The 27,536-nt window shown below is 38.9% G+C and overlaps 3 protein-coding genes across 4 annotated transcripts; 1 reads left to right on the forward strand and 2 right to left on the reverse strand.

Annotated features, from left to right (window-relative positions):
* Positions 1 to 931: 931 nt before the first annotated feature.
* On the reverse strand, positions 932 to 10,332 carry LOC149384477 (putative serine/threonine protein kinase IREH1). Its single transcript, XM_089628388.1, has 18 exons — positions 9,609 to 10,332; positions 7,462 to 7,529; positions 7,072 to 7,254; positions 5,599 to 6,963; positions 5,149 to 5,321; positions 4,697 to 4,943; positions 4,231 to 4,323; positions 3,908 to 4,048; positions 3,737 to 3,829; positions 3,279 to 3,483; positions 2,962 to 3,047; positions 2,509 to 2,594; positions 2,198 to 2,249; positions 2,055 to 2,111; positions 1,793 to 1,966; positions 1,623 to 1,700; positions 1,383 to 1,545; positions 932 to 1,285 (listed from the first exon to the last, which is right to left on the reverse strand). The coding sequence occupies exons 1-17, from the start codon at positions 10,144 to 10,146 to the stop codon at positions 1,465 to 1,467; spliced, it is 3,720 nt and encodes a 1,239-aa protein (XP_089484514.1). The 5' UTR covers positions 10,147 to 10,332; the 3' UTR covers positions 932 to 1,285; positions 1,383 to 1,464.
* Positions 10,333 to 16,335: 6,003 nt separating this feature from the next.
* LOC149384478 (red chlorophyll catabolite reductase, chloroplastic-like) lies at positions 16,336 to 18,210 on the forward strand. 2 transcript variants are annotated; one of them, XM_089628065.1, is made up of 3 exons: positions 16,336 to 16,557; positions 16,706 to 17,042; positions 17,492 to 18,210. In XM_089628065.1, the coding sequence occupies exons 2-3, from the start codon at positions 16,776 to 16,778 to the stop codon at positions 18,104 to 18,106; spliced, it is 882 nt and encodes a 293-aa protein (XP_089484191.1). In that variant the 5' UTR covers positions 16,336 to 16,557; positions 16,706 to 16,775; the 3' UTR covers positions 18,107 to 18,210. The 2 variants fall into 2 exon arrangements, with proteins under 2 accessions (XP_089484191.1, XP_089484190.1); XM_089628064.1 differs by having other exon boundaries at positions 16,751 to 17,042.
* An 800-nt stretch (positions 18,211 to 19,010) lies between these two features.
* LOC149384479 (DUF724 domain-containing protein 2-like) lies at positions 19,011 to 22,247 on the reverse strand. Its single transcript, XM_089628046.1, has 4 exons — positions 21,639 to 22,247; positions 20,229 to 20,648; positions 19,717 to 20,047; positions 19,011 to 19,627 (listed from the first exon to the last, which is right to left on the reverse strand). Exons 1-4 carry the CDS (start codon positions 22,068 to 22,070, stop codon positions 19,074 to 19,076), a joined length of 1,737 nt encoding a protein of 578 aa, XP_089484172.1. The 5' UTR covers positions 22,071 to 22,247; the 3' UTR covers positions 19,011 to 19,073.
* Positions 22,248 to 27,536: the final 5,289 nt, after the last annotated feature.

Raw genomic sequence — 27,536 nt, forward strand, 5'->3', positions numbered from 1 at the left:
CGATCAGGAAAGAGGTCGTCAGAGAGCCGAGGCTTCTCGCAATGGAGGTTGGAGAGCTCTCTCGCTGCTTGGAGCTTCTGAGGAAGCTGAAATGCAGAGAGGCGATAAATGAGAAGATCCTCCGCGAGGGAGAGCTCGGAGCGGGTTTCGACGTGAAGCTCAGAGTCGATTTCCTCTACGGGCTCGGGCTGATTCGCAGAGAAGCGTTCGACGTGCTGAGGAAAGAGCCGAGGGCTATAATCTACGAGATCGAGGACATCGAGACCAATGTCGATTTCTTGGTGAAGATGATGAGATTCGGCGTCCGATGCTTGCTCGACGTCCGGTGAAGAGGATGAGATTTGCCCGAGCTCGCTTCTTCAAATTCAATTGAGAATAATATGTTTCAACTAAATTTATTTATTGTATAAATAAATCCTATTGTCAATTGGGTCTGCAGAGAAGAAAAGAAGAAGAAAGGAGAGAGAGAGAGAGAGAGAGAGAGAGAGAGAGTAATGTGAAATATTTATTTATTTAATGATTAATATATCTAATAACAATATTTAAATCTTAGAATAATAGAAAATACTATTATACCATTTAAAATTTTACCACGTCATCAAAAAGTTAAACTTAACGTCCAAATACTGACGGAAGTGCCAAGTTGTAACACGTGTCTAAGTTCTGAGATGAGTTCTGCAACAATCCCGAGTCCAGGGAGTAAAATGAAATCGAGGTACGAATTCAGGGGGTAAAAACGGAATTAATCCTAAATTTAAATTAACAAACTTTTTAGGTGGCGTTTGTTCTAGCCTGGATAGTATAAAAAAAAATCCCATATATACATCTTTTGTTAACCTTGACAATTTAACAAAATCCCATATATACATTTTTGTTCTAGTCTGGATAATTTTTTACATTGGAAGGAAAAGCAAAATTTATGAATACGTCCAGAAATCCAAGGCTAACGTCATTTAATCTCACGGGAATGTTTAGGAAACAAAATTGAGAGCAATTCTACTCAACGCAAACATAAAAAGTACAATGACGAGCTTAAATGGGATTTTGTTTTTCCTATTCCTTTTTTCCCCTTCTGTCTTTGCCATGTGTAGGAAAATTACAAATAGAGCACACTAAGGGAAATCGACTGTCACACCACTTGAGGATGGCTTTTAACATCCTAATTACATCACCACAAAAGTAATATTGAATCCCCAGCGTGTGCATATTTTTACCTATACTTGGAAAAAAGCACATCCCACCGATTTCAGCCTCTGCGTTGTTTATCTTCTTTCTTTTTCTATCTCTGTAACAGAACAACCACGAACATAAAATCAGGTCTCATACACGTAAGGAAGTAAATAAGCGAAAAGAAAAAAAAAACATAGTTTGGAATATCGTACATGTACAGGGTATTTACAAAAGAGAAAACACACGAAGCAATCCAGTGTTGGAAACCACAACCCCATTGATAGGGACATGCATTTAAGCATTGGGGTTATGGGAATCGTCTTTCAAGCCCTTAGTGAGCAAGTCGTAGTTGATGGAAGCGAGCTGGGAGAGATTCTGTGCCATGAGTGAACAAGGGTGTGAGAAATTTTGAATGTAGACATTTTAATATTACAGCACACTTTTTTAAGTACCTTGAATGAAAAGTTGCTGAATGAGTAATTGACATTCGAGCCGGGATCAAACTCGGTGAGACCTCCACATTCATCGTTCTGTGAATCAGAGTTTCCAAAAAAAAAAAACAAGTCAAAGTTTGACGTATCATCAACGTGTTATAAGCAGCGGATAAAAAAAAATAACGTACCACTTCTTCCTGGCCGTTGCTCATGCCACTAGATCTTCCACTCAAGCTACCAGAATCGCTAGAATCATCAAGATCACTTTGCTGATAAACGTGTTCGTCTGAATTAGACCATTGGATTCGACTCGTGAAGTAACTGGTGTCAAGTGCGCTCTCCGACGTGGGAACAAACGCAGCCTGGAAAAGAAAAAGTGGCTAAACTTGAAGCAGTCTATCCGAAAACAATGATCACGGAAGATTCTTGAAAGAGATGTATCGTTATAACCTTCTGCCGGGCTAGCGTGTCCCAGTTGATATCTTTAAAAAATACGTGTCGCTTCACCTGGATGAAAGATTTCGAACGTCACGATTTTGACAACTATGAATTGAATTCTTTTAATGGAAGAAAGAGAAGAATGGAGCTCTAACCTCTGATGCTCCTCTTGCTCCAAGCCTCTGGTTCGGGTCTTCTGTCAGCAATCTATAAATTGAATGTATCAGCATCATAATTTTTTATTTAATTATTTGGCGGATCTAGGGCAGTAATGAGCATTCATTGAAGATAAAAATACCAAGTGCCATTCATACGGAGAACCAATTTACAATGCCTAGGTAGAATTTTATTAAGCAAGTGGATCTCAAAAGACCATATAAAAGAATCTGATTTGCATCCACCAACAGTTACTTTATTATTATGTACATACAGCTGCAGATGTACAAAGATCGGAAGCTTCACTTACCTATCAATCAAGTCTTGTGCCTCTTCACTCATCTCTTCATGTGCAGGCCAAGGTATTTTGCGATTGAGAATGTTATCAAATATTATCTAGGATGAAGAAATGAAAGTTAAAAGCCGTAATATACTGGATTGGCACCATATCAAAGTAAATAATAAAAATAAAAACAACGCATGACATAATATTACAACCTCTTCCCTCGAGATTAAATCAGTTTCTAAGGAAGGTAAGAGTCAAAAACCTCCCAGAGATATATCGGCGTACAAATTTAACAAGCTAGACATGAGAAGTTAAGTGGTTTATGTGTTCTTTTATGTGTCTTACAAAAACCAGATCATCCTGTGCATGGCAATCAAGACCAATCTCTTTTCTACGACATATTAATAATAAGACTTCGTTCAATTACTTGAACACAGGGGAAAAGATAAAAGAAAGTCGAAATATAGGGCATGTAACCTGAGGATGCTCAGCATTGAATGGTGGAATTCCAACAATTAGTTCGAATAGGATGACTCCAACCGACCACCAATCAGCAGTTGCAGCTGGAAACAAAAGGCACACGAAGATGAAGTTAATCCTCCCGACTTATTTACGGATTATTACACAAAATCGCTATAAGCTCTATCTCAAAGATTCAGAGCAATGCGGGCATAAACAGACCGTAAACCTAATAACGACTAGCTACTCTTGAGTCTTGGCATAGTTGTCTTTCTTTTTCAAGACTAAAAGTGAAGACAGTACTGGACATTGCATTCAAAGATGACTGTACAAACCATGTCCTGTTCCCAATAGTATTTCTGGTGCCAAGTAATCTGGTGTACCGACAGCAGATCGTTTCTTCCGTCTTTCTTGTTGATCTTCAGACATAGACGAATCAGACTCGTCTTCCGACATTAGAGAAGTTCCACTAACTGCTGGGCCAGAGAGATCATCAGTGCTGTTGATGAGACCAACTTTTGAAAGACCGAAGTCTGTTAACTGCACAACATAAAGTCAAAACTCGAAGTCTGTTAACTACATAACAAAGAGTCATAACTCGAAGTCTGTTAACTGCACAACATAAAGTGGACAAATGATCCTGAGTTTGAAGATGATATCTAAATAACAGCCACGAAACTGTGTTACTTCAAAAGACGTGAGAAGTATGTTGGGGATTCAAACCATTCACACGCTTCGCAATCAAATGTGACAGAAAAGAAAAGAGAACACGTGGATGGTTTTGAAAAGTTACCTTAATATGCCCATCATGAGCAATTAATAAATTATCAGGCTTCAAATCACGATGAACCACATTAAGTGAATGTAGATACTCTAGAGCAAGTACCTGCCAAAGAGAAACGATGACCTTAGATTACGGACTTCACCTGAGGTATCGGTGGAGGTCACCGAAGTGCAAACTTACCACTTCAGCTATATACACCCGAGCAACATCTTCTATTAAGCAGCCTAAATTTCTCAACAAAGAATATAAATCCCCTCCATTGAGATACTCCATCACGAGATACAAATTTTCACGGCAAGTAAAAGAATAAAAGAAGCGAACCTGACAAGACAAATTAGCATTAGAAGGCATTTTTTTCTCTCATCAATATATATATATATATATATATATATATATATGTGTGTGTGTGTGTGTGTGTGTGTGTGTGTGTGTGTGTGTACATATATTTATATTTATATAAATATATGTATATATATATATGTATTCCAAATGGACCTGCTCACCACAAACGGATTACGAACTGAAATCAAAATGTTACGCTCTGCCAAAATACTTTCAACGGCATTTTTTCTTATCATATCAGCCTTCTTAAGAACCTGTTGCAGATGAAATCAATTAAGACTATCGTTATCACTCTCAACATGTCAATACTTGATGACAGATTCAAGAATCAATGTGAATGATTTGAGTGACCCAACAGCAAAACGGAGCACATTTACTCCAAAACAGAAAAGTTCATATGCGTCAGTGTAGAAAGCATAAAGGCCTACTTTGTCAAGTACATAGCGCGAGAAAATGAAAGCCAATCAGAAATTACAAAAAAAGTAAAAAATTAAATAAATAAATTAGTACTAGCAAAACAAAAAAAAAAAAAAAAAAAAACAAAATATTAAAGAGAAAATTATAAGCTGAAAAATTGATATTTCACTTGAAGAACTAGAAATCCATAAAGAACAGCAAGATAGATACCTTTATGGCAAACAGATCCCCTGTTGTTCTCTTTTTAGCCAAGAAAACCCGTCCAAATGCCCCACGGCTTATTGGTTTGATAATCTCAAAGTCATCTATTGAGGTACGGTCTTTAGAAGAATGTACAGGACTTGTTCTCAAGCTACGAACTACATCATCATCCAGAGGAGCATCCTCGTCGATTACAGAGCTTGATAAATCAACCTTTTCATCCTCAACGAGCTCACAAAGCTGCAAATACTTTTCCCTGAATGATCACAACTTGTTCAAATTGTATTACTCAACAACACTGTAAAAGCTTTAATGACCAAATATATAGAAGTTGAGATAAGGGTAAAGCAAATTTTTCTTCTAGTTAAACACAACAAATTAAAGATGAAGGTATATATGTTACTTGTCCAACTATAATTTCACAATATAAAATAGAATAGAAGCAATAAACAAGTAATCACCTAATCAAATTCTCAATACGTGTACCAAAAGTCTCCACTGTAAGTTTATCAAACTTCCTGCGATCAATGACGACTCGCAAATCCTCAAGACAAGTTAGTAGGTATGGATTAGAGCGATCATCATCCAATGGTGTATTTGCTACACATCGTGCAATGTCAGCTAGCTCATTCATCTGCATTGCCCAAAAAGATTTTCAGTTTACCAAGACCAATTCTATAACTTGTACAAAATAGAAGAAAAAAAAAAAAAAAAAACTGACGTATCAGCAGGCAAAATGCTATGGCTAAACCACTCACTAAAACCAACAGCAAATTATAGATTTCTGACAATTTCAAAGACTAGAACTATTTGTGTAACGTATTTGATGAGATACACCAGACTTTTGGTATCACTACGCAACTTGGAATTAGGAAAAAACAATGTATCAAGGGGTACAAAAGACAACGTACCTGGGGAAGATCCTCTTGCTCTGAGTAAGCACCCTTGCCAGATAATAGCAAGTCAATCTGACTGGTCCTTGGTGTCATTAATGGTGACCTTGGAGTCAAACTACCAGCAGACGACGTTGTCATTCCGTGATCGGACTTCGGACCGAAACGAGTTCTGCATGACATGGACGGTAATCCCTTCAGATCATCCATACACATAGAGTTATCTGCTTCAGGGAAACAGTCAAGCATGTCTTCCGAGCCTCTACGGGACCAATCACTTAATTTTGGTGAGAACATATCAGATTCTTCTGTGACACTCGAATTCGATACTTTTGCAACATCCGGACTTCCAACATGTTGGTTTTCCTTTTGTGCGAAAGTCTCCATCATCTTTTCAAGGGTTTCAGAGAGCCTGACGAGGCGCTCATTGACACTTAGGCCTTTCTGGTCATAACGATCGGCGATTGCACAAATTCTCGAATGATCCTCTACATTTGAAGTTGGAACCTCTTCCTCACAAATGCGACAAATTATTGAATTGTCATCGGTTATGTTCTGCTGATCTCCCCAGTAACCCCAAGAAGCTTTGTGCTGGTGCTTGGAAGGATGATCGTGAGAATCTTTAATGAGAGACTCCGGAGACTTAGCTGCAGCCACATCCGTATCAGGAGTTACTGCCTTATCTGATGCCTTCAACTGTTCACGCTTAACCTCGATCTGCTCCTTCAACTGAACAGCTTCTTTCATGCTTTTTACGTTTGGAGATGGAAACTTCTTCCAAGAAGACATTCGATCCCTACCCGCTGAAGTCTCTGAGTTCTTTAGAATATCCTCAGGTGGAGGTGGAACTATCTTTACTGCCGGGACAGCACTGACTTCCAATTTACTCTGCTCCTGGCTGTATGATTTCCTAGTTGAAGCTGCTTTTGATGCACTTGCAACGGCAGTAGCTTTTGTATCCCTTAACCCTGGAGGAATTCGTTTGTCTGGGTATTCAAGGACTCTAGATTGACGAAGCTGAAGCATAGGCGTCTCCTCGGCCATACCACCATTTTCCTTGTGGAATTGCAACAATCTGGTACATCTTGTCAGAATGAATAGCATTCGGGTGTGAAGCTGTTTCAATACACCGGGAGACAGCTCTTGACGCCTATCGTCCAAGTCTTGGACTATGCTTTCACACTGGAGCCAAAATTCCCCAGGTGTAGCCATCGCACATCTTCGAGCCAAAATCAGCAAGTCTTCGATCGTTTCTTGGTACTCTGGATGACTGTCTGCGTTCTTCTCTAGAACTCCGACTAAATCTGCTGCAAATATAGCCAAATCGGAGTTCACTTCTTCCTTAGCTTTGTCAAATTTTGCACGGATAACTACCAATACTTCCTGCATACTCAAATGTATTAAGATCCAACTCAAGCTGTATAAGTCAGAAATTGAGTACCTGAAAAGCAAATAACTTAAGCATTAAGATATAAATGGAAATGACAGTACCTCCAAGTTGTTTAACCGTCGAGGCTTCCAAAACGGAAAAGGTCTCACACCCTTTGAATTCAATTCATGGGAGAAACTCTTTATATCAGAAGGAAATCGCTTTCTTGGTGCACTTGTTACACGCAGTATGGCTTGAAAACGTGGAGACTCCGACTCCTTAGGGTTTTCACAATCAAAAGTAGGCTGAAAAAAGCAAACACACTAAACTAGTTAACCACATCATAGAAAGTCGCACTAAGAAATAGGAACAATCGGATTTTGTTTCATTTATTTGCCTGGGAGCATAAGTTGATTAATATAAGAACGCAAGTATGCACACATGTAATTGTGCTTGTGATTGTGTTCATATTTAAACGTATTTACATTTATAAGGCTCGATTTAATTGGTACCTCAGGTGTACAAACTTCTGAACTCCTTAATTCTCCAGAGCGGGCAACCCATGATGGCTCAAACCTCCCTGGTAACATTAGATTGACATATTAAATTCCATTGGGGAGAAACATCAGGATAACTTCTCCGCCAGTCTAGACTATTAAACCGCAACAAGTTGGCATAAAGTTTAACAAAAAATTTAACCAGAAGTTCAGAAATGCAAAACATTTAAACCTAGAATACCTGTTGATTCCTAGCAAAAAAAAAAAATGCATGTTGATTTCTGCATTCTATTTCATGTTGATTTCTGCATTCTATTTCACAATGATTGCTACTATAAAATGCCTATGAATCATTCACAGAACAAAACCAAAACAACATTAAAGAAGAACGATTTGTTTCAAAATCAAAATTAAAAAAATAGCAAACTCCACAATCCTTCTCGATTCTCTTTCTCCCTTGGTTCCCTTCTGCACTATGCATTATTTAGTTCTCTTAGGATGCCTTCCAAACAAAGCCATTGCACATAATCTAATCACTACTGAATTAATACTTTTACTTGAACTCTGTTGTATTTGAGTATTACTGATCATGTATGTAGTACTTTTCAGTCTTAGAGATTTGATAAAACTGCATAATTGATTACTCTGCATTCTGTTTTCAAAATATGATTGGAATAAAATAAAGTGGGGAACATAAATAAAATTAAAAAAACAAATAACATAACTTTGAAAGAATGAGTAGGGTTTTATTTTTGTATCCCTTGTCCTCACTCTAGGTGCAGAAGACACGAGTGTAATATAGAAGTAGTTTTTTTTACTATTATTTTACACAGTATCCTTGAGTTGAGCCAGATAAAGATCATTCTTTCAAAACTTGTCTAAAAAATGGTGTTAAAGCATGAGGTTTCATTTTTACAAAAACTTGTCCTCTCTTGTTCTCCAAAACTGAGCTGGTACTCATGACTACGATGATTCTGCAATGTTTTTGTCCTTTTTCACCTTGATCTCGTAGTGAAATATTTTATTTTAAAAGAAACTTAATATTTATATCCTGTAGTGAAATATAGAAACTTGAAGTTATTATACTTGGCTAACATTAAAGACCTACTGAATTGATGATACAACTGGCATGAGACGAGGGTTACGTGAACTTCTTTGACAAAAACTCAAATCAAAGGATTTTCAATATTCCAGTGCTCCAACTTACATTTTAAACAGTACAACTAGGTTAGTTAACCCCCACATAAAGAACAACTATAATCCTTATATCCTAATCAGCATCGCATCCGAAACGAATCAGTGTGGGCCTAGTTGTAATAAAGTACAAGGTACTCATGATGTTAATAGAATCTGATGATTACCCGTAACCATTCCGAAACTTTCATATCTAAAACACTTCACCATAAGTTGTTTACTCTATCGTAACTAAATTCACCAAATGCAAGCGTCAATTTTCAAACATAGTTGTGACTTCAAAATTCAACAAATATAACATAATTTGGACGTGTATTATTTCTCCAGCTACTTCAGAGGTTTAATATTAGACAAAGGGTTAGACAACAAAATCAGAATAGAGGAGAAAAACCTAACAGGACAGCTAAACAAAACCCTATCTAGCTTAATGACCATTATAACGCAACAAAACAAAGAGGAAGAAAGGGGAAAAAGCACGCTTTCTTCGACACTTAAAATCGAGGAAATACCCATTAAATCAGTGCAACATTGCCAAGCATCATCAACTAAGTATTTCAGTCACTAGTGTTACACTACTCGGAACTAGCATCTGAACTAAATTACGGTGTAAACACGAGCACATTACTAAGTAAACAATCATCAAAACCAGTTCATACACTGCCAATCAAGGTAATAATACTGTACAGCATTACAAAAGCAAACCTAAAACAATGTATAATCGGTACAACATTGATAATCATCATAAACTATTTTTTTCCGCCACTAGTGTTACACTAATCAGAACTAGAATGCTGAACTAAATCCGACTGTAACAAAGAACTACAAACAAACACATTACTTAGTAACCGTAAAAGAACCAACAAAACCAGCTCATACCACTCCAATTCAAGGTATAATAATAATGCACTACAACTTTACTGAATCAATTATATAGACACACAGCTATATAATGAACAATCGTGCCGTACCTGTTGTGGCGGAGGACTCTCCGTTCTGAAGCCTCGACGAAGGCGGCGGCGGCGGCGGCAACACGCTGGGGCTTTGATCGCGGGAGCCGGCATTGTCGGTCCAGCTCTTCGCGGCGTTCTCCAAAAGTCCCATCCGACTGTGACTCGCCGTCGCCGCCGTAGCCGCCGCCGCGGCATCCTTCTTCCTGCCAGATAGATTACTCGCGGCCTTATCGTGGCGGAATCCAAAAAAGCTCTCCTGCGGAAGCGGTCCCGATCTGGTCTTGATCCTGTTGAGCCCTAGCGACGAGGCGAGGATCGGCGAAACGGCGGCCGGAGACTCCGTCGCCGGAGCGGGCTTCTTTGCGGCGGCGGAGGAAGATGAGGAAGGGGAGAGAGAGTTGGCGAGCTTCTTCTTGTCGGATCTGACCGGGGAGTTTGAGGCCGAGCCGGAGCCAGAGCTCGCCGATCTCGGACTTCCGGCGGCGGCGGGGTCGGAGGAGGCGTTGGAGGTGGATTCGGACTTCTTGGAGGAGAAGAACCTGCCTTTAAACACCATGGCTGAGTCGGGATAGGAATCGGAGTCCGGTGATTGGTTCGACGGTGGTCAAACGGAGCTGAGAAGAAAGGTTATTAGGACTGATTGGACTGTCATTGAAAAGAGAGAGAGAGAGAGAGAGAGAGAATTTTTTGGAAGAGAGGCAAAAAAAGGGGAAATGAGTTTTTCCGATATGTAAAAAGGAAGACCATACAATTTATGAATATTATATTTATTTTATATAGCAAACATATGACTTTGTTTGAAATTTGGTACACCCAGACCCAGTGTGAAAATGAAAATTAGATGTAGTAATATTTAATATATTATTTAGAATATTGGTCTTTGGTGGTAGTTCATGGGTTTTGTAAAAAGAAGGATCTTGATATTTTAGGTGGTGTCTGTGAGAGTCGAGACTATGAACTTCATACAGTTTTTTTTTTTTTTTTTTTTTTTAAGTTGGTTAGTTAATCTGATTAAATTAACGGAAGATCACTGTAACTTAATGATATTTGTCATTCTTCTATTTTTTTTTTCTAGAATCTGTAGGATAAAATCATATTTGCGATCAAGTTCTTGCATATGGAAATAGATTGTTGAAAGTTTAAGGGGCTGTTTGGTAACGTTTTTATTTTTTGTTTTTTTGTTTTTAAAAATAAAAAAGTGACCTTAAGCAAAAGAAAACGTGTTTGATAAAGTTATTTTTGTTTTTAAAAATAAGGGAGAGAATAAAACAAAAATTGTGGAATAAAAAAAACTTGTTTTCAAAATTTTTAAAAACAAAAACTCTCGATTCTTCTTCTCTTCGAGCCAGAGAGCACGCCCGCGCTCGCGACCGGACAACGATTCTCCGACAACACGGTGCAGAAGATCGGGCTGAACTTCCCGGCGATCGAGAAGCTCGTCGAGATTCTGAACTGGACCGACGTCGAGGAGGAGAGAAAAAAACCGCGAGCGAGCCATAGACGTCAGACCGAGGAAAACCACCGGAAAAGAGAGAGAGAACATCGGAGAACGAGACTCGCCGAGAGCCGCCGGAAACCACCCGACCCCGCCTCTCTTCTCTTTCCTTTCTTCTTGTCGCGCGCCATCTCCGCCGTGAGCCTCCATCACCGCGCGCTCCGAGCTGAGGAGAACGAGACTCGCCGAGAGCCGCCGTGACGCCGGAGCAAGAGAAACCACCGGGAAAGAAGTGAGAACCCTCCAAAGAAGCTTGATTTCGTTGATTGAGGTAAGAATTCCTCTCCTTGGATTGAAATTCGAAGCTAGGGTTCTTGGTTCCAAATTTGGGGGGTTTTGGTTCCGGGTTGAAATCAGTAAATTTGGTTGGTTTTGTGTGTTGATTTGGGCTCAATTATTGATGTTGATGATTTGAAATTAAGGATTGAACTCGGAATTTCTTAGTTGTGGTTTGAATTTGGCCGAATTTTTGAAAAAGAAAAACCGTTTAAACAGCCTCTGTAAATCGACGTGGACAGACCGGTATGATCTGAGTTCTTATTTTTGGATATTTTTCATGGATAGTAGACTGTATGAGCTTTCTAAAATGACCAAGAACATGTAAATCCATTGAGTATTGAATGAGTTATGAATTTCCAAAGATTGTGTTTCGCAGCAGTAAAACGGGATTTCCATAATTGTAACAGTGAATTACGGGCTGTTTTTGAGATATCTATTCTTGTCATATATATTCTTGAAGTCTTGTGTTTTTTTATGAGAGTTTTGAATGTGCGATGAGTTTGTGTACCAATGATCAGTGTCATTATCGTATGTCAGTTTGAATGTGAAATAACAAGAAAAATTATATAACAGAATTGTTCAAAACTAAAGTGGAATGATAGCACATTGTGTTCATGGTACTGATATGACTGACTCTCTCGTAATATCTTTCAAGGTCAATGGATCACCCAAAAACTAGATTTATCTTTTACAAGACAAAGATAAATAGCTGCTTACACGAAGGCACCAAATATATTCAAAGTGTCTTAAGTCTTGTTGTCGTATAATCAAATAATTTTTTTTTATATAAATGAAAATAAAGAGGAAGGTGAGGAAGATGATGTCCAATCTACCACCACAACTCAAGATGTTGAAGAGATTAATGTCACTCAAGGACAATTGCGTCAAATGACTCACATGCGAGATGAAATAGCGGAGCGCATATGGAATGCAAATCAACGCCGCCGTAACAATTGAGATTCATTATTTGTTTTTTTAGGACGAATTTATATTGACATTTGAATTCCTTTATTTGCTTATGCGAGAATATTTTTTTTTCAAGAACAATTGTTTAGACATAAGTTTATTTTCTTTAAAACCGGTTTGCTTTTTTTATTTTGTTTTGTTTATAGCTTTTTTTGGTCTTGCTTATAATTTGATATCGGAAAGTTCTTGAATCCCGGAAAAAAAGTCACGTAAGACACGTTCATGTTTTTCAAAAAGAAAAAAAAAATTAAAAGCATATTTATTAAAAAAAATGTGATCACCAAACACGTTTTTGTTTTTTATTTTTAAAAACAAAAAACAAAAATATGATTACCAAACATGTTTTTATTTTTTATTTTTAAAAATAAAAAACAAAAACACGACTACCAAACATGTTTTTATTCTTTAAAAATTAAAAAAAAAAAAAAAAACATAATTTGTATTTTTAAAAATAAAAAACAAAAATGTTACCAAACAGCCCTAAACTTCTTATCTTTATTTTTTCCTCAGAAATACTATATTATCTTACCTTAACGAATTATCAAGAAATGCATATAAAGTAGGGCTATAAACTCTAATAGCGAATGCGTTTAGGGGCTGTTTGGTAACATTTTTGTTTTTTGTTTTTCAAAATACAAATTCTGTTTTGTTTTGTTTTCTAATTTTTAAAAAATAAAAACATGTTTGGTAATTGCGTTTTTGTTTTTTGTTTTTAAAACGAAAAAACAAAAACATGTTTGGTAATCACATTTTTATTTTTTTATGTGTTCGCTTGCTCGCTGGACCAGACCGGAGCGGCGGAGATGAAGCCCGCCGTGGAGCGCTCCGGCGGATTCATGCTCTTGTCCGACTCCTTCGACTCCGCACAGCTCCGCGGCTGCCTCTCCCACGTCTTCGTGCTCGACGAAAACGACCCAAAAAAGCTCGCGATGTTCCTCGATGCCACCGCCGAGATCATCACCACCGCGGACGTCAAAATCTCCGGCGCCCTCGGCCCCTGCGTCTCTCTCCGGAAGAGCCACGGCCTCGTCGACGACGGCGAGACCGGCGAGGGCGGGACCCACGCGTGGCGGCTCGGGTCCCTCACCGACAAGACATGCATCGCCTTCTTCTTCCAGGCCAGCCCGGACCGAGAGCCCTCGCTCGGGTCGGCCTTTTTGGTCCAGATCTCGACCCGGTTCCGAACCGGGCCGGAGATTCGGAGGCGGGTCGTGACCGCCGCGAGAAGGTGGGTCGCAGCAACCACCTCAAACTGAGAGCTCCGCCCGCGATGGAACCGAGGATCTCCGAGCACCACCAGGCTGGGTCGACCGACTCCGAGCACCACCCAAGGTCTGGGTCGTCCGACTCCGAGCACCACCCAAGGTCTGGGTCGTCCGATTCCGAGCACCCCAGATCTGAGACCTCTTCGTTTTTGTTTTCGTTTAAGAAAATAAAGAGACGATCGAGAGTTTTTATTTTTAAAAATTTTGAAAACAATTTTTTTTATTCTCTCCCCTATTTTAAAAAACAAAAAACAAAAACAATTTTACCAAACACGTTTTTTTGCCTAACGGTCAATTTTTTATTTTTAAAAACAAAAAACAAAAAACAAAAATGTTACCAAACAGACCCTTAGCTTCTTATTTTATAAAATAACTTTTTCACAAAATGCATTTGGAAAGTAATTTGATCAGTTTTTTTTTTTTTTTTTTATGTCGTAAGGCAATAAATGAAGATTTAAATATTGTTGGTACCAGGTTTCAGTTTCACCAACGATAAAAGTCCAAAAGATTAGGCCCAAGTCACTTCCTTGGTTTTGAATCATCACGAGACATCAATGGTATTAGACTAACTCAGTCTAAATACGCCTATAATTTGCTTGACAAAGCCAAGCTCCTTGACTCAAAACCCTGCTCAACTCCAATGGTCTCATCTTCTCCATTAGTTGTTGATGGAAGTCCACCATGTGAATCTGCAACTCTTTACATGAGTCTTGTTGGCGGCTTATAATACTTGACTCTCACCCGGCCGAACATCGCATTTGCGGTGAACAAGTTGAGCCAATATCTCCAATCTCCAAATAGCTCTCACTGGAAAGCTTGCAAGCGAGTCTTTCATTATGTTAACGGAACTATCAACTATGGTCTCACGTTTCATCCCTTATGCTATATTATGTCTTGAATCTTTCTCTGATGTTGACTGGGCAAGCTGCCCCGACGATTGCCGATCAACATGAGGGTACATCATCTTGTTTGGTGGCAACCTTTGTGATTTGGTCTGCTCGCAAGCAAAAGGTGGTTTCACGCTCAAGTACTAAGTCCGAGTATAGAGCTCTTGCTAAGACGGCCAAGGAAATCCAATGGCTCAGCTCGCTTTTGACTGAACTACACGTCCCTCTCTTCGCCTCTACAACCATTGTTTGGTGTGATAATCAGGGTGTTGGCTCACTTGCCTCCAATCTCGTCTTTCATGCTTCCACCAAACACATCGAGGTCGACCGGGATATAGTTGCAAACAAAGCATTTGAGGTTCGTTATGTGCCTATTGTGATCACCTAGCTGATCGACCTGCTCACCAAGCCTTTACCTGAGAGTTGGTTCACCTAACCACGCCAAGCACACGCATGATTGCGTAAGGCACACGCCAAAGCGTGCTCAGTCTGTTAGAGTACAGTTGATGTGTACGAATAAGTTAGGGGTCAGTTATTTATCTTAGTCGGCTAATCATTGTAATCAATAGCTAGACATTGTATTGACATATATACTCGATTGAGTCTTGATGAGAAATGATAATCATTCTAGCCAAACACTATTCTCTCTCTATCATTCCCTCTATGGATGATTGATCATCTTCTATACTCTGCCTAATAAGGTCGGTGATCCCAGTCGTTTGACGACACTAGCATACGCCTGACCTTAGGGTTCGGTTATGGATTGAACCGCGAATGGCTTTCAAGTTATAGCCTGAAAATGAGCCTTAACACTTACGTTGAGCACATAAGACTTCACAACGTTGATGATTATGGTCTTGAACTTACAATGTGTAGGTCTTGGGTAATTTTGTCGAGCCGTTGTGGGTAAACCAAAATAGAAATTAATACGTTGTTTAGCTTGGTATGACCATAATTATTACGATAGTTGGCACTTTTTATTCTTTTTATTTTTACCTAGTTACAATTTTGGTTACATCACAGTTCTTTTCGTGCTATCATGATATATGTTTTTGCAATTACATGCCGATGTAAAAAAATGACTCTTTTTTTTTAGAATTAAATGTATTTGATACTACAATTACAAATGCTCGAAAAAGTCGTGAAACCTTTTTTTTATTCGTGATTTTTTTTTTTTTTTTTTTTTTTTGTTAATCATCGAAGAAGTGTATTCCATTCCTCATACTACCTTCATCCAATGCGTCCATTTCACCTATGCAAGTTTTTTCCTTAATATTTCTGAACTTTTGACATTTTTTTTTCTCTGACAACAGTGGCCTTGAACTTTGACATTCTTAAAGAAATCACCCTTCCGTCTATTTTTAAAACGTTTTTGTCTCACGTGGTCTGTCAAAAAAGGATATTACGGTAAATGGAAGAAAATTATTTTTAAGGTATTAAAGCAAGCATATCAAAATATAATATTATTATTATTATTATCTCTCTCTCTCTCTTTTTTTTTTTTTTTTTTTTTTTACAGAGCCATCTATATACTATTTTTTTTTTACCATTGAAGTTCATACTTCATACTAAAAGAAAAAAAATTTCCCAAGCCATGGTCAAACTTCTCCAAAATACCATTGTTGAACTGAATGATTTTTTCCCTAGGTATCAGCCATGGCCGTGACACTAAAGATAGCAGAACGTTTTAAAAATAGACGAAAGGATGATTCTATAAGAAGGTCAAAGTCAATAAAAAAAGGATCTTGTTAAGTGATCAAAAGTTTAAGAGTATTAATATAATTTATAAAGAAAAAAAGGTACGAAGACCAGGTACAAAGACGTGTAATTGTATTTGGACCATTAATGAACTAAAGAGCTGTTATAAGCCACACAGATTTTGTTAGTCTAGTCTTGGCTTTTAGTCTTGGTTTTCAGACTCAAAACTTCGTCACTAATTACATATCTCTCTCGATTCCGTGCTCTACACCGAGTCCGATCATCTGCAAAGATAAACGGTAAACTTTGAAGCGTGTTTGAGAGAGTCTTGGTTCGGAGACACGTCGTCTTTTCGACTGATTTTGTGGATCAACGAGGTAAATTTCGAGACTATGATTTGGAATAGGGAATAAGGAATCATCTGCAAAGATAAACTGTAAACTTAGAATTTTATAAGCGTGTTTGGGATAAATTATAAGATTCTAATAAACATTAAATCATCTCATTTGGGCTTTTTGTGAGTAGAACTCAAACAACCAAATCCTTATCTGTTGGTCCTCACTTTTGAAGAGAAAGGAAGGAAGGAAGGAGTGTGATGTTTTGCCAAGGTCGGAGCCTTACGATTTCAGCCAATGCGGCGACGCCACGTACGGGGGACCAAGGCCGTTCAGAGTTCCTGGAATTCCCGTACGTGTCGCTCCCACACAAGAAAGTCATGGTGGATCTCGTATCGACGGTGGAGGATAGCCTGTCCTCACAGCTCTTACCCTGCACCTTGCCGCATGATGCTCGGTCCTACCGGAACAAGACTGGAACATCCCAAGCCTCTCTTCACATCAGAAAAGGCCACAACTCTTCCCCCGTAATCACTTCCTTGCACTAATTATTTTTTTTCTTCGAGATTTCTTAAGAAAATTCGCAAGATCTACACCTTATTAATTTCTCAAAGGAAAATAATTAAATTATATTCTAGTCCTATAAACAGTTAATAAAAATGAACCAATTTTAAATTTCGGAGTCAAATTTTTATTGGATCCATTAGGTAAATAGTATTACAGTTTGACATTACGAAATAGTCAACATTTCCTAAAATTTAAGTAAATAACCACTTTCATATATTTACAGACCTAAATCTTAATCTTAGGTAAATAACAACTTCTATTTATCTAAGATTTACGAAACGTTGACTATATAGCAATTCTAAACGTTTTAATTGGCTATTTACCTCATTTTTTGAATTTTATTTTAGCGGTATTCCTTAAAATTATAAAACAAATTTGTTGAATTCATGAAAATGAGTTCGGTTTCCAGGTTGATGTGATGGTAGGAAGCTGGATCCATAGCGAGTTGCCCGGAGGAGGAGCGTTGGACATAACGAGCGTGTCGATGTATCTGAAGCCCTCGTCGGACGCTCCGAATTTCGCGATGGATCTGATCCGGAGCGGTCCTACTTCGGCGGTCCTCATTCTGGACCTGCCTCCGAGAAAAGACCTCGTCCTTCACCCCGACTACCTCACCACCTTCTACGAAACCACCAACTTGGAATCCCACAGACGAGAGCTCGAGAAGCTCCCCGAGATCGCGCCCTACTTCTCTCCCTCGCTTTACGTCCGAGCTTTCGTGTCTCCGACGGCCATTCTGGTTCGCATCCAGGCAGAGGAGGTCCAGAGGATGGAGGACATCATCGGAGGCCACGTGGGGCCCGTCTCCAAGGAAGTCGTTAAGGTTTGGTTGGATCGATGCTGCGCTTGTGGTTACGATGAAGTTGTCGGAGAGCAAGAGAGAGATCGGGTCCGAGTTAGGGATGAGATTATGAGGAGGAAGACGATAGAGAGCGATCTCGCTGTCAGCTTGCCGAGATTGTTTGGCCAAGAAACCGCTGATCGGTTCATCGCCACTGTAGGAGAGTACTTCTTCTCATCTTGATCTTGCGAACATGTCAATACACTACCAGCGTTTGGTAAATAGTCACATTCACGTATTTACACGTTCAAGTTGACGTAAATACTCCACTATTTTATTTCAATGAAAGTCAAACCAAGAATGACACGTCATGTTTGTAACTATTTACCAAATATAACACGTCATATTTATAAGACGATTTGTTGTATATTTTTTTTTTTTATCGATGATATTTTAAACCTCGGATGGGACTTGGGATTGATGGTAACCTTATGTTTCTGATGAATAGCACTCGTTTTGAAGCAATCAAGCTTAATTACATGACACTAGTTTGTAATGAATAAAGAAATAATAAAAAGCATTAAAAAATCATCGTTGTAGTGTGACTTTGAAATTGCAAAAAAATAAAATAATTATTTAAGTAGTGAGCGACTTTGAATATTATTTTTAATGCTTTTTTATTATATTTTTCATCCAAGACCAAGAGAAGAGTAAGGCGGACTTCAGAGCAAAGCGAAAATCAAGCATATAGAAAGTTAGAAACAAGTTAATATTTACTAGCATTATAAGATCTGATGATTCCAACAAAAAACATGAAATATTACAAGCATTATACTCAGGTGTCAACGTAAAGTTCACTTATTTAAACTATCTACTTTCTTCCTTCTAATAGATATTACAATTAAGTTACAAACTTTAAAAAACTAATAATAATAATAATAAAAATAAAAATAACAGTTGTGCTCATAAGAAGAATAATATATTGTAGCCCAAAAATCCGATATGGCCATTGATCGGTCGCGAAAAGATCGTCCAAAGAACCGAGTGAACCACGGGTAACACACTAGTAATAATGTCATGTAGTTAAGCTTGAGAACTTCAGAGAGTTGGTAATTCTCTAGTGAAGCTTTTTTTTTTTTTTTTTTTTTTTTCCATGGTAGTTTAGACAAAAGATATATACATACACAGTATAAGCCAGATTTAGACAGCCTTAACCAAAAAAATTTACAAGTTGTGCTGCACTTTCGACAAGGCTCGCAGCTTCTTTCTCGACAAGAGCTCGCTTTTCTGTCATCCTTGTGAGCTCTTCAATAGTCAGAGTTTCTTTTTCTTTTATCTCCTCGAGCTCTTTCAACAGAATAGTTCGCCTTTCTCTAATCTTTTCGAGCTCACCGCCTCTCGCTTGCCTTGTAGCCTCAATTTCTTCAACTTTCTTGCCAAGCCTTTCACATTCCAATTTTTTGGAAATCCATTTTCCGAGAATGTCGAGAATCTCCTTTACCTCGAAGCCGTACGGTTCATACTTTGCGACGCTGTTCTTCAGTTTTTGGACATCCTCACCGGTGTTGTTTTGCTTCAATTTCGAGATTTTTTTAACAATATTGGCAAAGGTGACCATGTGACCAATGGCAACCCCTTCGGTCTCTACGTCATTTGGCAATACGGAGAAATCAGGCTTCTGAGGGAATCTTTTAAACACATCCATTTCTTCGAGAAATCCCCAGAGCGAATGACTTTTCACGAAAGGCGTTGAATGTGTTGCACCTGCCAAAAACAAGTTGGATTAATATTATCGTATAAATAAACCCATATTGCTAATAATCTAACCATCCACGAGTCCTAAGGGTTTTTACCCGACTCCTTCCCATTCGTTTGAGACTCGCCATTTGTGATGCCAATATCACCAGAACGAGGTTGATTCCCAAGCATTGGTCCGGCGAGAATATCTTCCACCACCACACCGATTCGTCCGCCAGAATCATCGCCAATACTGATGGGAACGCTTTCCTTGACAGAATCGTGATCGTTTGTAGCGGAAACACTTTTCTCGAGAGACTCGTGATCGTCCTTTGTTGAGGAAACGCTTTTCGTACGAGACTCTTCATCGTCTCCGACAACAGCCTTTTTCTTCGAGGGCTCATCATCGCCTGCATTCGCAATGCTGTTGCAACGCTTCAACTTTCGCTGAAACAAAAAAAAAAAAAAAAAAAAAAAACAGGTACACAACGCCACAACTGAGCAAAGTTAGTTCATCACTCACAAAACGCCATTATTAAACCTTTCATTCTAAGCCCGATAAAATAACCAATGATAAAAAAAAAAAAAAAAAAAAAAAAAAAAAACGAAAGCCAGGTCTGATAAGTACCTTGGATGGTGAAGAAGAAACCCATTGTCGATTAACCCAATCCATGTGAGGCCTGAGCTTATCGTGATAAAAAATCTTCTTTTTGTTGGCAACGGTGAGAGCGAGACTGTATCTTTTGTTTCTAAGGACTTTGGAGATCTCTCCAAGAGTCCACGTCTCACCGTCAAAGGCATCGACTTTCTGGCCCACCTCGAAATCCTCAGCATAGTCAGAGTCCGGAGGATTGGGTCGAATTAGAGATAAGGGGGCCCACAAAATTTCTCCTTCGAAACCGTATTTGAAAGCTAAATGTAGATCGTCACCGGATTTACGATTCCCGGCGTAAATGGCAGGCCTCCAAGTGGTGCCGGGTTTCACTGCGTCCACGTCGTATTCAATGCCCATGCCCAGTGTGAACTCCGATAATTCATTTTCTACGTCCTATTATGATAATCGAATGTAAAATAAGTAGTTAGTATTGCACTTGAAACCTTCACAAATTATCTAATCATACACTGTCACATTCACAATGAAGTTCAAGAAGATACAAATTTTGTAACACATATCATCTTTGGTATTATGCAACAAAGGAAGAAGGTCGACAACTTAAATCAATAATTTCGTGCAACTTAATAAACAAAACCAGAGCTTAATAGGCTACAAAAGTTGGAGAAATCAAGCAAATTAGTGGATGTCATGAAATAAATGTCAGAAACCCTTGAAATTTTTTTAAAAAAAAAAAACTAAAAGTGTGGGAGCCCTTGAACAACAAAAACATAGAACTTCCACACCAAAAAAAAAAAAAAAAACCACGAGCTTTATAATAATAATGAATAAACAAATAAAAACCTTTTTGATCATGATTCTTGAACACTCCTAGAATTCACACTTACCCTTTTTTTTTTTTTTTTTTTTTTTTTTTTTTTTTATCTTGAACTCTACTGTCCTTGAACAAAAACTTGGAAAAAAAAAACCACATTTTCAATTTTGTTCTAAAAAAAAGGTAAAAACTTGAACCCCGCATCTCCAAAAACAAAAACTTTTGACTTCTGCAAAAAAAAAAAAAAAAAAAAAAAAAAAAAAAAACAAGTCAATGCAGGTATACAAATCAAACACCGAACAAAAACTGTTCCCAATCTTCAACCAAAATCTTGGACACATCAATAAAACTCTAAAAAGGGTTTACATTTTTTCCATAAAAACAAATAAAAGGTAAAAAAAAAAAAAAAAAAAAAAAAAACCCTGAACCCCGGAACTCCAGAAACAAAAATGTTTTGAGCTTTACAAAAAAAATTCCAAGTCCATGCAAGTACATTAACTTTTTCCATCAAACCCTTGAAGCCCATTTCTCCAAATATCAAAAAGTTACGATCTTTACAAAAAAAAAAAAAAAAAAAAAAGTCCATGCAATGGAAGTATAGAAACACTCACAATCACATAATCTGGAGGCTTAACCCAGGCATGAGTACGAGGATCCCAGTGGAAGTGTAGTCTGAGCTTGTCCCTTCCGACGCGAAGAACGTCAGGTGGGTGTTCGCTTGCAAAGACGTACACGTCATCACGCTCAAGGCTGGCCACGTAGCCGGTCCACCAAACGTCGTCGTTGAAGACGTCGACTATCTCGTACGGCTCAATCGGGCGGTCGGGGTCCTTTTCCTGGGCTGGTCTGATTCGAGCAGCTTCGACGGTCTCGACCAGAGGACTTTTGTCTGTCTCGGACACGATTAAGTTGTGGCATTGCACCACGGCGGTCGGAGGATCCGCCGTCGGAGAAGGAGACTCCACCACTGTCGCCGAAAACCAAGCGTTCTTCCACCCATCGTCCGTAAACTCCACCTGCTTCCCTACACTCAGGTACTCCATTTTTTTTTTCTAGAGAGAGAGAGAGAGTGAGTGTTTTTTTGATAGAAAGATCTAGAAAGTTTTGAACTTTAGCTTAGTTTATTTAATTTTTACTCTTTTTTTTCGTTTTGTTCCGACTTCCGATGAGCATAAAGTTTTATGTTTTATTTATTTATTGATATATCATCATATATATATATATATATATATATATTTTGGAAGATATATCATTTATTTATTTATGATTCATATACTATTATTATTGTTGTTACATTAATTGGCGATTTAATGTTGGCAAAATAATATAGAATCGTGGAATATATTATCGGATAGCGTTGGGCTTTGTTACAATTTTCGGTCACAAGTGTCGCAGTTTGTGTTGTAACAGTCCTGTATAACAGTCTCGGCCCATTGACTTTTGGGCTTTGCTACTCCGACTTGAAGAAGGATTCCAGCGTGGATTAATGAGATAATGGGCTGGTCTTCCTAATCCGTCTTCAAGATTCGTGTTGACCTAGTTTTCTCATATAAATAGGTCATCACCTCACCTTCTACACTGACGCCTTTGGAGAGTTTTATTTGAGTGTTTTAGCTGAGCTTAGAACGACCTGTGTTCAAGCTTTTAAGGTGTCTTTTACCTCTGCTTTGTTGCCTATATACGGGTGATTGTATTAGAAGCTAGAGGTTAGGTTTTTCAATTGTTTTTGTTGGGAAACACGTTTAGAAGTCTCGGGAGAGATTTTCTGTGGGAATCGAGGGGATCTCGTGCTTAGGGGGAGCCTAAGTTGCTGTTGAAGAGGATAGACGTAGGTTGGGTAGCTAGCGAGGGAGTCGTTGAGTGTAAATCCTTATTGTACCACGTTATCATAGTAAACTGCTTTCCACCGGGCAAAGGCCCTCCAGACGTAGGCACGAATTGCCGAACTGGGTTACCAACTCTGGTGTCTCTTTATTATTCCGCACTCATATCGTTTATCTCGTGTTTCTCTAAATTTCAGTAACTGTTGCATTGTCTGTTACAACCCTTTTTGCAACAGCTGCGCAGGTTCAGTAATTTCAATTGGTATCAGAGCGGTTCACTCAGTCCTGTTGAGTGTGATCCGTAGTGTTACTGATCTGTTTATTTAGAGATGGAGTTCATGAGAGAAGGTGCATCTATTGGCCGTCCGCCCCTCCTCGACGGTGGAAACTACTCGTATTGGAAAGCTCGGATGAAAGCCTTCTTAAAAGCACTAGACGAGAAAGCTTGGAGAGCCATCCTCACTGGCTGGAAGCACCCCACCACCACCGATGATGCCGGAGAGACTGTTTTGAAACCTGAAGTTGATTGGTCTGTGAATGAAGATAAACTGGCAAGCGGTAACTCTAAAGCTCTTAATGCGATCATGGCTGCCGTCGACCCCAACACATTCAAGCTTATTTCTACATGTGAAGTGGCCAAAGACGCATGGAATATCCTTCAAGTCACTCATGAAGGAACTGATACGGTACGAATGTCTCGTCTCCAGCTTTTGACTACTAAATTTGAGAACTTAAGAATGACAGAAGATGAAACGATTAGCGAATTCAATTCTAGACTTTGTGACTTGTCTAATGAATCGTTTGCCCTTGGTGAAAAAATGTCTGAGGAAAAACTTGTCAGAAAAGTTCTACGGTCGCTTCCGAAGCGGTTCATCTACAAAGTCACTGCCATTGAAGAGGCTAAAGACATATCCACGATGAAGCTGGAAGAGTTAATGGGTTCCCTCAGAACCTTTGAGATGAACGATGAGCACCACAATCCCGAGCCGAAGACTCATGGAATTGCATTGAAAGCTAACCTCGACAACAACCACGGCCTTACTGAAGATGAAGAGTTGGCTAGGACTATCTCTCTTCTGGCTAAGAACTTTGGCAAATTCATGAAGAGGATGAACAACAACACTTGCAGAAGTGTTTCAGAAACTGTCTCTGACAGTTCCCAAAACAGATCCAACGCCAACGAAATTTCCACAGATCTGAATGTCAAAGCTAAGGGGATTCAATGTCGAGAATGTCATGGATTCGGTCATATCCAAGCAGAATGTGCCAACACCCTCAAGAAACGTAACAAAAGCTACAACACCCGTACTTGGAGTGATGAAGATTCAGAAGAGGAAGACATTATTGACAACTTCCTTGCTTTTACTGCCCGTGATTCTCAAGACAATTTGAAGCCATGCAACACTGTCGCAGGTTGTGTTAGTGACGTTTTCTACAACAGCGACTCTGAAGTCAGCATCAACGAAGAAGATGAAGAAGAATTAACACTTGAGTCTGTTACCAAGGCTTATGGACTTCTCTACAGCAAGTGGAATGAGGTTGTTAGTCTTAATCAAAGGCTTTATGAGAAGATTGCCACCGCTTCAAAAGAAAAAGATGAACTTCTTGCCTCTGTTGCCTCCTTAAATGAAGAATTGAAATCTGAAAGATCTCAACAAGATAAGTTTCTTTCTGAAATAACTCTCTTGAAGAAAAATATTAGAATGCTCAATTCTGGAACGTCAAAACTTGATGAAATTTTATGTATAGGAAAAGCCAGTGGCGATCATCATGGTCTAGGCTATCAGAGAGGAGGAGCATCCAGCTCTAAGACTATATTCGTCCCGAGCATAAATTTCCAGAATAAAGCTACTGGCTCAACAACTGTTACAACAGTTTCTGCAACACCTGTGAAGGCGAGTCAAAAATCTTGGGTTTGTCATTACTGTGCGAAGAAGGGTCATATTAAACCCTGGTGTTACAAGCTACTGAAAGATCTGAAAAAGAAAAGACGTTCAAGGTCAAACCCTCTTGCCATGAAAAAAGTTTGGAAAGTCAAAGATCCACAAAATCACGGTGCGTGTACTCCTCTGAAAGTCCCGACCAAAGACGAGCAATCTATCGTATGTGGTAACTTCATAAAAGAGGATGTTGTTCCGAAACAACAACTTGCAGATATTTTCACGAAAGACGATTCAAAGTTCGAATCACTTAGGCCTGTCGTGGGTCTTTGTGTAACTGATTCGTGATCTATCATCGACGTGTATTCGAGTATAAATATGGAAAATTAATGCTCGAATACATTTTTATTGAGGTACGATATTTTTTACCTCACGTGCAAGTTGTCATGTTAATTCGGATTTTTAGTGTTTGTCCGATGAGTTGTCTTTGTGTTAAAAAAAAAAAAAAAAAAAAGGTCAAAAGTCGAATTTCAAAAAAAAAAAAAAAAAAAAAAGTCAAAGTTCGAAAAAAAAAAGGTCAAAAGTCGAAAAAAAAAAAAAGAAGTCGAAATTCGAAAAAAAAAAAAAAAAAAAGTTGCAGATTTCCAGATTTTACTGCTCTGGTTTTTCACTCGGCAGACAGACTTCGGAGTCTCAGAATCCAATCTCCACCGTTCAGAATGTACCTTTATGTGTTACGACCATGGTGTACAAATTTCGTGACGATCCAACGGTTAACGAATTCAGAAACTCGTGTTTGGCGACGCTGGTCGGAGTAGTTGCGATTTATTCCGAAATTTTTGGTTTCTTCTCCGATGAATCAACGTTTTTCTCCACCTCCGGAGTAGATTTACACCACCATGAGCGGCTCTTTTCTACACTCATTGAGCTAGAAGCTTTTTTATTGAGCTTGGGTCGTGTTTTCTCCGACGCCGTGATATCTTCTTTTCGACATGAAACGAGATCTACGATGATGCATCATATTCAGGGGGAGAAAATTGTTGTTTGGTGGTTGTTCAAATTTGGAGGTATGTTTATGGCAAAAAGGGGGAGATTATGTGACTCTTGGTGACTCTGCTAATGGTGTTGAAGCTTCGTCGTCGTCGTCATCGTCACAAGTGTCACAGGTACGATTCTGTTTTGCCTTTAAACGCCAAAGGGGGAGATTGTTGTTACATTAATTGGCGATTTAATGTTGGCAAAATAATATAGAATCGTGGAATATATTATCGGATAGCGTTGGGCTTTGTTACAATTTTCGGTCACAAGTGTCGCAGTTTGTGTTGTAACAGTCCTGTATAACAGTCTCGGCCCATTGACTTTTGGGCTTTGCTACTCCGACTTGAAGAAGGATTCCAGCGTGGATTAATGAGATAATGGGCTGGTCTTCCTAATCCGTCTTCAAGATTCGTGTTGACCTAGTTTTCTCATATAAATAGGTCATCACCTCACCTTCTACACTGACGCCTTTGGAGAGTTTTATTTGAGTGTTTTAGCTGAGCTTAGAACGACCTGTGTTCAAGCTTTTAAGGTGTCTTTTACCTCTGCTTTGTTGCCTATATACGGGTGATTGTATTAGAAGCTAGAGGTTAGGTTTTTCAATTGTTTTTGTTGGGAAACACGTTTAGAAGTCTCGGGAGAGATTTTCTGTGGGAATCGAGGGGATCTCGTGCTTAGGGGGAGCCTAAGTTGCTGTTGAAGAGGATAGACGTAGGTTGGGTAGCTAGCGAGGGAGTCGTTGAGTGTAAATCCTTATTGTACCACGTTATCATAGTAAACTGCTTTCCACCGGGCAAAGGCCCTCCAGACGTAGGCACGAATTGCCGAACTGGGTTACCAACTCTGGTGTCTCTTTATTATTCCGCACTCATATCGTTTATCTCGTGTTTCTCTAAATTTCAGTAACTGTTGCATTGTCTGTTACAACCCTTTTTGCAACAGCTGCGCAGGTTCAGTAATTTCAATTATTATATCGTATCTCTTGGTTTTCGTTTCACTCTTCTGTCCCGAAATACGGCGGAAGCTAATTATTGCAAAAGAAATGGTGGAGATAATTTTCAGCAGCCCTTTTAAAGAGGTTGAATTTTGTTGACTTCAAAAATCACTGTTTTGAAAGGGTTGAAATTTCAAAGCTCAACAATAGTTTAGTTTTTCAATCTTGTTTTCTTTTTCTAATTATAAATTGGATAAATTACAAGAATACTCCTTGAATTCAAGGGTCGGTAACGAACTGCCCCCTAAATTCGAAAAAGTCACAAAAAATCACCTGAACTCTCGTTCTGTTAAAGTATTGCCTCTTCTGTCAAAAATATTCCGTTAAAATGAGCACATGACTCTCACGTGATTATTATTTGAAGGGAAAATTAATAGTATTGCTTAAATAATTAATCTCTCTAATTAAATAATTAATCACGTGATTATAATTAAATAATTAGAAAGACCAGTAGTCTCACCCAAAACCAAACGTTGCTTTCCACAGCCTTCAAATGGCTCACAACTAATCTCTCTCTCTCTCTCTCTCTCTCTCTCTCTCTCTCTCTCTCTCTCTCTCTCTCACTAACCACACACAGACAGAGATTGGCCTCCATGGAAGAACTGCCACATTCTCGCCTATATAGACATTGCTACTTTGTGTATCTCTGCCCTTGCTATCCAAAGAATTGCCATCAATTGGATGATTTCCTTAAATTCACGCCGGGAATTGCTTCATTAGGGTTTCTCCGGAGTGAATTTGTTTTCATTGGTCGAAATTCCGAAGGTTTGGCTG

Source organism: Urtica dioica, chromosome 10 (assembly GCF_054948205.1).
Source record: "Urtica dioica subsp. dioica isolate 48M chromosome 10, U.dioica_male_clone48M_v1_H2, whole genome shotgun sequence".
Classification (NCBI taxonomy): Eukaryota; Viridiplantae; Streptophyta; class Magnoliopsida; order Rosales; family Urticaceae; genus Urtica; species Urtica dioica.

What these genes read in the sequence shown, in the direction of transcription:
- LOC149384477 (XM_089628388.1), bottom strand. Translation starts at nt 10,146, where the DNA reads ATGGTGTTTAAAGGCAGGTTCTTCTCCTCCAAGAAGTCCGAATCCACC. An exon ending in CAGTTCGTAATCCGTTTGTG is followed by an intron (nt 4,049 to 4,230) that starts GTGAGCAGGTCC and finishes TTGTCTTGTCAG; the next exon opens with GTTCGCTTCTTTTATTCTTT. An exon ending in GGGTGTATATAGCTGAAGTG is followed by an intron (nt 3,830 to 3,907) that starts GTAAGTTTGCAC and finishes TCTCTTTGGCAG; the next exon opens with GTACTTGCTCTAGAGTATCT.
- LOC149384478 (XM_089628065.1), top strand. Translation starts at nt 16,776, where the DNA reads ATGTTTTGCCAAGGTCGGAGCCTTACGATTTCAGCCAATGCGGCGACG. An exon ending in AAGGCCACAACTCTTCCCCC is followed by an intron (nt 17,043 to 17,491) that starts GTAATCACTTCC and finishes TTCGGTTTCCAG; the next exon opens with GTTGATGTGATGGTAGGAAG.
- LOC149384479 (XM_089628046.1), bottom strand. Translation starts at nt 22,070, where the DNA reads ATGGAGTACCTGAGTGTAGGGAAGCAGGTGGAGTTTACGGACGATGGG. An exon ending in AGCCTCCAGATTATGTGATT is followed by an intron (nt 20,649 to 21,638) that starts GTGAGTGTTTCT and finishes TTATCATAATAG; the next exon opens with GACGTAGAAAATGAATTATC. An exon ending in TTTCTTCTTCACCATCCAAG is followed by an intron (nt 20,048 to 20,228) that starts GTACTTATCAGA and finishes TTTTTGTTTCAG; the next exon opens with CGAAAGTTGAAGCGTTGCAA.